The sequence below is a fragment of the Lithobates pipiens genome, unplaced genomic scaffold, assembly GCF_037356315.1.
Source record: "Lithobates pipiens isolate NorthernLeopardFrog02 unplaced genomic scaffold, aLitPip1_a1.2 Scaffold_8, whole genome shotgun sequence".
Taxonomy (NCBI): Eukaryota; Metazoa; Chordata; class Amphibia; order Anura; family Ranidae; genus Lithobates; species Lithobates pipiens.
This window is the reverse complement of record NW_027507903.1, coordinates 73,548,763-73,559,258: the sequence shown is the minus strand read 5'-3', so window position 1 is coordinate 73,559,258 and position 10,496 is coordinate 73,548,763. Positions and strand designations below refer to the sequence as shown.

The window sequence follows — 10,496 nt, the reverse complement described above, 5'->3', positions numbered from 1 at the left end:
CCAATCGCTTATGGAGATTATTTTTACCAAAAATATGTAGAAGAATACGTATCGGCCTAAACTGAGGGAAAAAAATGTTTTTTTTATATATTTTTGGGGGATATTTATTATAACAAAAAGTAAAAAATAATGCGTTTTTTTGTTTATAGCGCAAAAAATAAAAACCGCAGGGGTGATCAAATACCACCAAAAGAAAGCTCTATTTGTGGAAAAAAAAGGACGTCAATATTGTTTGGGAGCCACGTCGCACGACCGCGCAATTGTCAGTTAAAGCGACGCAGTGCCGAATCGCAAAAAGTGGTCTGGTCTTTGGCCAGCAAATTGGTCCGGTCTGAAAGTGGTTAAAAAAAAAAAAAGTGTGTCTGCAAAAGCTTTGGAGGTCTCATTATAGAGAGCTTCAGGGTGTTTGTGAAACTCCTTTAGAATTCTCAGTGTTACTCGCAAGACCTGTTTTCCCAGCGCTAACATGTATTGGTTTAAAGGTAATATCAGAGCATTTGAGTGGTTTGGCAAGAACCAAATCAGGTTTATTTCCATGAATGAGGCATCTATTGCAGGTCTCATCATAGTGTTCTCCTTTATCAAATTAACACAGGTTTTATTGCTTAGACCTCAACTAGTTCAGATTTGGTGTTAGGGATTGAGTTACATTTGAACTAGGCCATAATTGTGTGGAGCATTAAAACAACATTTCACAAATTCAATAAACTAGTGTTGCAGGTATTACAAAAGGGTAACCAAGAAAACACTAGACGTTAGCCACATTCAACTGGACTTGTTCTGAAATCCTGAAGAAGTTTTGCACCTCACCCAAGCCACTTCTTCAGTTCTAATGAGAGTCGGGAAGAAACCCATAGTTTATATCCACACAGTCCCCTTAATCCAATCACCATGGAATGCACCAAGTCAGATGCCGATTGTCCAAGAACAGGATGGGCGGTGTGAAAGTTGTGGAACCAATCTGTTCCATTTATATAAACCCATCCACTAGTCTTGCATAAGTATTAATCCTTAGAATCAGAAATATCTGAAGGTACACATTGGCCAACGAATACATTACTAAAATGTATTTATTTATTGGGATCCAAAAAAAAAAAAAAGAAGGGGAGACCGTTACAGGATTGACAAATCCAAAAATATTACCTACAATCAGTGTACAACTTCATCTTAAAAAAAAAAAAAAAAAAAAAAAAAAAAAAGAAGTATATACACATTACAAATTCTCACAAATCCTCATCCTCTTCCTCTTCATCACTAATTACATATTTCTTAGGTTTCTTATTTGCTTTATCTTCATCTTCTGCTTTTCTTTTAGTTGACGGTTCACCTTCCTGAATAAGAGAAAAACAAAAAAAAAATTCCAAGTATGAGACCTGGGCTGTTAACAGAAATGAACGTTAACGTTTACCTAGTGTTGTGTGCTTATCTGTCAGATAAATCCAAAATACTATATATCCAGCATACTCAAGTTTTTTTTTTTTTGTAAATTCCATCCTCTAGTGGTCAGAAGCAGCATTGCCTTGGTTTGGAATAGCAGATGCTATATAGCAGCATGATGGAAGAATATTTAGTTCTTTCACCATCCTTTTTGTGTGTTGCATGTGTCAAAGAAATTCAGTGTTCAGCCATCATTTTATGGGCATCTTTAATAAAACCTTTGCCATGGTATTAGCTGTACTACAAAGCTCCTATGAAAAATGCAAAATTAATAACATTTTGTCCTTTTCTCAAAGGGATTGTCTTGAATTTCATTGAGGGAGTTCAGATATAGTTATTATCCAGGATTTATGTAGCACCAACAGTTTGAGCAGCGCTTTACAATATGAGGGTAGACAGTACACTTACAATACAAATCAAATACAGGAGGGATCAGAGGGCCCTGCTCGTTAGAGCTTAGTTATGTAATACTTTTGCCTATAAGGGGGTTTGATCACCGGCAGACAGAAAAATTTAAAAGCCAGCCCCTGTATAACTAAGAATGCTTAAGTTTGCCTAAAACGCAAAAGCAAAACAAAAACCGGGGAAAAGACCTGTGTCTCTCAATTAATTTTAACAAAGAAATTATACAGCAACTACAAAAGTATTTTCTATTTGCTACTCAGGGACATAGGAATTCAGATCCAGATGGGGCGCATGTGAAACAAGCCAACTAAAGGGTGGGTAACATCCGCTGACAGGCCCAAAGGTGAGGTCTGTTTGCAACTCATAAAAAAACACCGGCAACATGTGTAATATAAGAAACCCCAGGACCAAACCCCAAAAGGAACATCAAAGGAAGGACCAAGTTTTAAACACTCAACCCTTAAAATTCTGGTAAAGCAAATTTCCAATCTGGCTAAAACAGGATGTGCAAAGAATGTGGAAATCATCACAGCATGACACCACATAGGAGTTGCAAAGTGATCTTTGGTAACTCAAGGGTAACAAACCCATGAAGTCAGCTGGAGAAAGGAGGGAATGGTGCCTAAGGTAGTCAGAGATAAACAGTATACTGCAAACCTAGGCTGGTGAAAGGGGAACCAGAAGAAAGGAGGATGAACAAGGAAAATGATCCACTTAAAACCATGCAACATCTCTGAGGTCTGTTAGAAGAACTTTATAGGAACTGTTCAACCTTAAAGTGGTTGTAAACCCTTACAAACCACTTTGACCTACAGGTAAGCCTAGATTAAGGCTTACCTGTAGGGCCAAGAAATATCTCCTAAACCTACACTGTTTAGGAGACATTTACAAAAAGACAGTCACGCTCAGGCGCACTAGGCATGCCGCTAACGGCGATATGCTGTTAGTGGCGGCCCCCGTGCGCATGCGTGGGAGTGACGTCATCGCTGCTCCGGTGCTGTGAGTGGCTGGAGCAGTGATACCCGGAAGATGGATGCTCCATGCTGCAGGGGACAGCGGTGACATCGCTGGCTCCTGTGTCAGGTAAGTGACACATAATGGGCTACTATGCGATGCATAGTAGTCCATTATGCTTTACCTTTGCAGGGAGACAAAGAGGAAGTAAACCCATCAGGGTTTACTTCCTCTTTAAGAAGAAAACATGGTTCTAGTAGTCTTATGACCCTCTTGGCTAAGCAAACCATCTGTAGCCATGGAGCAGGATGCTTAGCTGTATCACTAAGCACATTCATCTGATTAGGATTAGAACAAGGGAAAGTATCTGGGGAACTTTCCGCACAAGGCTGTGGATCAGCCACATAAGGAAAGAAAAAAGGACCCGGGAGGAGCCCTAGACAATCAGGTCTAGGCAATTAGATCCTAGGAAGTCTTTCAGATACAAATCATTTCCAACAGGGGATACCTACACCCATGGTGTTCCATCTGCTGACGGTCTAGGGTGGTATGAAGCCCTCCAGCAATGGTTGCTGACTACCAAACATCAAATAAAGAGCACCCAGCTGCACAGACCTCTCACTATTGTATGGAGACTTGGATGAGTAGAGGTAGATGCCAAAACTTTGTGCTTAGGGAAGACATTTTTGCTGGGAGTAGTATGCTCTTAAAATTCCAAAAAGAGGCCAGACCAATGAACTGAGAGTCAAGAAACAACGTGGTTTGTTCAGCAGGACAATGCAAAACAGCCAGTGCATTTCGGGGACTCAGAAATAAATATCCCCCCCTTCAGGGCTCAGATACTACATAGACTTGGGAAGACTTGAAATGGCAGAATCATCCCAATTCATTTGTTTGAAAAATGAAACAAAGTGATAAAGTGTCCAGTAGCAAAATAGCAGCAGGTGCTGCATTGGCCATTTTTAAAATGGTGCTCGTTTAGCAGGACAATACAAAAAGTTTTTTGGTCTGGCGATCTCTTTGGACTCTATATGCAACTCTCAAAATTAAGGTCCCTGGGTTTGGGGGGTACCCTGTTCTGTGTTTGAGAGGGGCCTCACTGGAGCCACTGTGCCTCAAATTAATTTATTTGATCTCCTCAAACCATGATCCACTGAGACATTGCATCCACTACCTCAGCTACACATTTCAGAGAGTGGCACTCTTGGCATCATACAGCACAGACAGGTAACATGGACAGCAAGCCGGAAGTGATGTCATCAACATGCATCGCATGTTGATGGCATCACTCCTTGCTTGCTGTCCACGCTGGTTGCTGGTCCCTTCCTGCTGACGTCACTTCCTGGATTTGGCTTCCACGCTGTCTGACAGCCTAGCTGTCTTCCCAGTATCCAGGAGAGTTGTGGCTTCCATCAGTCAGCCACTTCAGAATATGCTGCCATAGAATCACACCTGCAGATATCACTGAGACTCCTTGGGACTACCAGAATGCCGGACCACCTGCCTTATTATTAATATGATGTGCTTCTACCCATCCACCCTTTTATGTTTTTTTTTAACCCCTTTGGGAAATATAAAGTTTTACTTTAGTACTTAGAGGTGCCTTTTTTTATTTTCATCTTAATCCGAATAACCTTCCACTGGAAGGGAGATCTGTGTCAAGGGTTCCTCATCTGCATAAGCTGGTGTAGATGTGTTCACTCAACTGCATTCACCAAGTACAAATATACTGCTGGGAGCATCTAGATGGGTAGAGGATGTAGGAGAAAGATTCAGATGCAAGCTCTCACCTCCTCATCACTGTTAAGTTTCTTTGCCTTGAGTAACCTCTGAGCTTTATCCTCATCTGAGCCTTCATCACTGTCCGATGAATAGATGCGGGCACGCTCCTCTGCGGAAATGAAAATAAATAATTTGAAAGTTCATCACAAAGAAAGAGAAAGAAAGAATTTCAAAATCAAATGCCGAAACAATAAAATCTGATCAAGTGAGATTAAAGTGATTGTAAAACAATTTTTTATTTACCTCTTCTGTGCTACGGTTTTGCACAGAGCAGGCCCAATCTTACTCTTCTGGGGACCCCTGTGCAAGCTTGATGCTGAGCCAGGCTCTGCGTGTCTGCAGACACACACGGTGTAGCTCAACCCACCCCCTGCTCTCTCCTCACAGGCTGTGATTAACAGCAGCAGGAGCGAATGGTTCACGCCACCATGGCCGGGGGGGGAGCGAGAGGGGCGAGCGTGCGAGAGAGCGAGAGAGAGAGAGCGAGAGCGAGAGCGAGAGAGCAAGAGAGAGAGAGCGAGAGAGAGAGAGCGAGAGAGAGAGCGAGAGAGAGAGCGAGAGAGCGAGCGAGAGAGAGCGAGAGAGCGAGCGAGAGAGAGCGAGAGAGAGAGCGAGCGAGAGAGCGAGAGCGCGAGAGAGAGAGCGCGAGAGAGCGAGAGCGCGAGAGAGCGAGAGCGCGAGAGAGCGAGAGCGAGAGCGCGAGAGAGCGAGAGAGAGAGAGCGAGAGAGAGAGAGCGAGAGAGCGAGAGCGAGAGAGCGAGAGCGAGAGAGAGAGAGCGAGAGAGAGAGAGAGAGAGCGAGAGAGAGAGAGCGAGAGAGAGCGAGAGCGAGAGCGAGAGAGAGCAGAGAGAGAGCAGAGAGAGAGCAGAGAGAGAGCAGAGAGAGAGCAGAGAGAGAGCAGAGAGAGAGCAGAGAGAGAGCAGAGAGAGAGCAGAGAGAGAGCAGAGAGAGAGCAGAGAGAGAGCAGAGAGAGAGCGAGAGAGAGAGAGCAGAGAGAGCGAGTGCGAGTAAAATCAGCACCATGCACTTATTAGGCACAGTTAACCCCTTGATTGCCCTCCTGATCATCCCTGTCACCCAGCCAGTACCATTTGTACAGTGTCAGTGTACAGTATTATCCCTGATCACTGTATTAGTGTCTCTCCCAGCCAGTCAATTAGCACCAGATTGTTGCACTATAAGTCGCAGATCAACGCCATTGCTAGTATAGGGTCTGTACAGATCAACATCCCATTTACGATCATAAATATACTAGTATCCCCAAAATTGCAGCGTTGGCAGGATCAGCCCCAATTACTGCCAGCACCGGCGACATGTAACAATATATTTTGGCCTAAAATTAGAAGAAATTTGATTTTTTTTTTTTAAACCGAAAGTACAAAATATTGTTTTGTTCTTTTTTTTTTCTTCAAAATTTTGGGCCTTTTCTTGTTTATACAATAAAAAATAAAATAAAAAATAGCGGTAATCAAATACCAACTATTTGTGTGAATTCCATTTGCCTACAGTGTTGCATGACTGAGCAATTGCCAGTTAAAAGTAGCACAGTGCTGAAGAGCAAAAAATGCCCTGGTCATAAAGGGGTTAAAACCTTCCTGGGGTCAAGTAGTTAAAGTTACCTTTACTATTCTGAACCACAAAATAATACCTTTCTCAATAAACAAAAAATTACTATGAGCATTTATCAAAATCTTTTTCTACAAAAGAGCATACAGCAAGCTACAGAGCCATTACACAACCTGGTAGGCGTGAAAAACAAAAACGATGCCTCTACTTAATAAGGCAAACGCGCAACACCTTAAGGCTGGGTTCACACTATTGCAAGTTGGATGCGGATTTTGCCGCATTCAAGTCACATGTCAGGAGATTGTGACCGGCTCTCTATGGAGCCAATTGTACACATCTACGGAGCGGATCTAGAGTGAACTGCACAGGAGTCCTGTGCGTCTTCTGGTCCGTTTCAGGTACGAATTCAGCAAAAAAATTCGGACTGAAGATCGGTCCTGAAACGGTGAACAGGGACTCAACAAAACCCCTGCTATGAGCCGCTCTGCACGGCAGTGTGAACCTGGCCTAAAGCACAAAGTACTTAGTTACCACTTGTGATGGCGGTTGCCTCCTCCGGTGTCATCTTGGCACAGAGCTCTCCTCTATCATTGGCTATGCATGTACGGTAACTCCAGATGGACTTAAATTGGTCCATATACCAAGCTGCTAGGTGTACAACTACATTCAAGGCTATTGAAAGTTATTGCCTAGGTGCTGCTCATGTTGGCAAAAACTTTTGAGCCTAGGGTGTAAACACTGGAGGAGTCCACTGCCATCAACAATAGGCAAGTACCTGGGTTGGTGGGGTGGGCTCTATCAAAGATTGGATTAGGGCGCTAGGCAAGTGTGCTGATTGTCCTTCAAGTGTACTAAGCTGAACTCAGATGACTTCAGTCCACACCATCACACCACTCAGTGCACAATAAAAGCGGACCAGTGTTCTTTTTATCCAACAGAAATAGTTATATAGTGCAAAAGCCTATCAGCTTGGATACAAAATTGCAAAGATTGTTCAGGTAGATCCCATTTATAACAAATCTAAAGAAGATTGTACAATCTGATTGCAATGTGTCTGTCCATCCCAACATCGGTTTGTCTAAAAGAAGGACTTTATATTTAACCTGGTCAGAACCCAGTTGAACATATCAAATAACTAGCAAATAAACTTGAGTCTGCACATAGAAAAAATAAAATTGCTCAAGAATTTAAAAATAGGAAGAAAAAATTAATAAATAAATAAAAAAAAAATAAAAGTGAGTTTGTGACAGGCCTGACATACATTTGTGTAAATAGAAAACCAAAATCTAAATTGAGTGCTGACAGAAACCGATGTTGGGATTTAGTAACATAACTGGGATTTTCCCAAGTGGAAACAAATTTATATATTTATATATATATATATATATATATATATTTATATATTATTTTAATAATCGATTAGTTGGCCAATTATTGTTTAGATTAATCTATTAATAACCTTAAAAAAAAAATTTGTGGTGTATAAATTTAGTTAATATGTAAAGTTTAAAAAAAAAAGTAAAATTATTCTTAAATATCTCTATACAGTGGTAAATATAAATAACCAACTATATGGTTAGGGAGCAAAATATCTAATCCACTCTGAGAATAACAGACAGAAGAGATATACTGTATATACTATTAGAGGAGATATACTGTACATACTATTAAAGGGTGAATCCAGTAAATATCACACTCACATCAATTTTTTTTTAATTTAAAATGTCTTTCTTCAAAAAAATTAAATTTTCTAATCGTTAGTGGGGTCAAACCGACATTCATTTTCAACCACAGTGAAAATGTGGAAATAGAAAACTTCTTGGTCAAAGGAATTTTCAGACAGTGTGTGGTTTTCATTCAGAAATTACATTCATTTTAAAAACAAAATGTTAAAAACAAGTGAAAATTTCAAACATTCTTTCAGTCAGCGAATGTACAAAGTGGGCTGCATAAGGCTCTGTACACACCTATGCAATTTGCTTTTCATCTGTTTCTGCAGTGCTTTTTGCTGTGACTTTTGAATTTTGCACACGTGATTTTCCTGCAATTTGCGTTTTTGCTTTTTTTTTTGGGCCAATATGTTGGGCAGATTAACACAAATTGCTGCAAAAACGCATTACATGCTTTTCTGCAGCTTTTCCATTGAACCCAAAAAAAAAAAAAAACGCTGTTTTGCGTATAAATAATAAAATAGTCCCTGGCCCTTTACATATACGCAGCGGCTGAAAAAAGCATGGATGTGAAAGTGTCCCATAGGAAACCATCTAACAACTGTAGTGCGTTTCTGCAAAAAACACATAGGTGTGAACCAGGTCTAAGACGTTTAGTAACACAATGGGGTTTAAAAAAAAAAAAAAAAAAAAAACACACACACACACACACACACACACACACACACACACAACTATAATTAGCCCTTTTATACTACTAAAAAAATAAAATAAAAGCAGATAAACCACTTGTAAGGGGGTTCATTTTTTTTACTGTCTAACTGTGAAAGTAATATTTACAGTAGCGATTTGCTTTTTTTTACTATAAAGGGCTAATTTTAGGTTTTTTAACCCCATTATGTTACTAGCGATTAATCGATTATGAAAATGGTAATCGATTAATTTCATAATCGATCGATTAGTTGTTTCAGCCCTAATACACACACACATCACAACTGTATGCCTTAGAAATACTAAATTTACCTCTTCCTCCCTTGTATCTATTTTTAATGGCTGCCAAGCTTATAGACTCCTCCCCTTCCTCCTCATCATCATAGCGATCAGGCTCCAGGTAGTTAGCACTCAGTCCTCGCTGGTGCTGCTTCTCCTTTATTCTGCGCTGTTGAGACTCTCTGCGGATTGAGGCCCTCAATCTCTCTTCTTCTTTCTGCCATTAAAAATATAGTGATAATGAATTGCACCGCAACACAAACCTATAAAATGATGTATAATGGGGAAGTGCACCAACATTCTGAGGTTCTGCAATCAAATAGCAAATTTCACCTTCAGACTCAGTTAACATATGGGTTATACATTAAAGAAGGTTAAGGGCATTTGTAGTTTTTACTTTTTTTTTTTTAATAAGATATAAAAAAAGTGCTAAAAAAAAATCAAGTCAATTTGAAACATTGCACATATAGCAGCAGCTCCACGCAAGTTGTGATAAACAGAGATCTGACCGACACAGAAGAGGGACTCCCCCCCCCCCCCCCCCCCTCCAAACAAACACTGCTAGGAAACAGCAACTTCTTAACTAGTGTATTATAGGCCAAGTTCAACTTTTGCTGCATGTTACACATGCCTCCCCTCTCATTATCAAATAGACCACCCCACCGCTGTGACAGCAGGCAGGGATTCTTATCCCTTCGCAGCTGTTCTGCTTGCACTGCTGCGTCATCATTTTCGTGGCTCTATGAGTTATTATTAATCCTGCAAAAACATGTACTTTTAATTATTTTTTTGTTCAAAAGCTGAGCCTAGCCTTTAACAACCTGCCATAAATCTCTGAAGAATAAGTTCACCTTTGGAAACATATTGCACATTCCACCTATTTTTAGGGTGGAACATGTAACATGTTCCCACTGCTGCAGTCTCTCGCCGCTGCCTTCTCTTTCTGTGACAGCAGTGTGGGGAGAAGTTCCGTGTACTAGCGGTCACTTTTTGAAAACAGCGCGGCTCAGCCCACGCGACCGCGTCATTCATACACAAAGTCCTGTGTATGAAAGAACTACAAGTCCCGGCATCCAATGTGGCTATCGGCTTGTAGTTTTCAATGAACTACCACAGCGCTTTTGAGTTCGAGTCTTCCTGTCAGTGTGAAACTACAGACCACTCACATTGACAGTCTGCAGGAGACTTGCATGGCACCAGTGATCTGATGATCACTGGTGCAATGCTTTCCAGGCTCCAAAAAAAAAAAAAAAAATTATAATAAATATTATAACAACGTAAATGCACATTTTTTTTACCCAAGAAAATAAAAAGCTATTTTGTTTTGCAAACGTGATCTTTTAAAAGTTAGTGAGTGATAGATCATCATAGGAAGCCCAGCATGCTTTGCAAATTTTGTAATGTATATGTAATGTTTACACCTGTAATATACATTTGTGAATAACAGGATTTTTATAACAGCTTACCTATAAAATACTTTTCTTTGAAGCACATCACGGGACACAGAGCCATAGTAATTATGATGTGGGTTATATGCCACCTTCAGGTGATGGACACTGGCACACAATAAGAAAGTCAACTCCCTATATAACCCCTCCCACTACTGGGAGTACCTCAGTTTTGTAGCAAAGCAATACACGTGTATACCAGAAAGAGGGGAGGGACCTCTGTGTCCTGTGATGTACTTCAAAA

General features: G+C 40.7%; 1 protein-coding gene across 2 annotated transcripts in view; it reads right to left on the bottom strand.

Annotated features, from left to right (window-relative positions):
* Window positions 1-496: 496 nt before the first annotated feature.
* LEO1 (LEO1 component of Paf1/RNA polymerase II complex) overlaps window positions 497-10,496 on the bottom strand; it is a 39,029-nt gene continuing 29,029 nt past the window's right edge. The window contains exons 10-12 of one of the 2 annotated variants that reach the window (XM_077472655.1): window positions 8,838-9,021; window positions 4,587-4,687; window positions 497-1,331 (exon numbers count right to left, since the gene is read on the bottom strand). In XM_077472655.1, the coding sequence (XP_077328781.1) occupies window positions 1,224-1,331; window positions 4,587-4,687; window positions 8,838-9,021 (393 nt within the window). In that variant the 3' untranslated portion in view covers window positions 497-1,223. The remainder of the gene's footprint in view (window positions 1,332-4,586; window positions 4,688-8,837; window positions 9,022-10,496) is intronic. The other variant, XM_077472656.1, reaches the window with a different exon arrangement.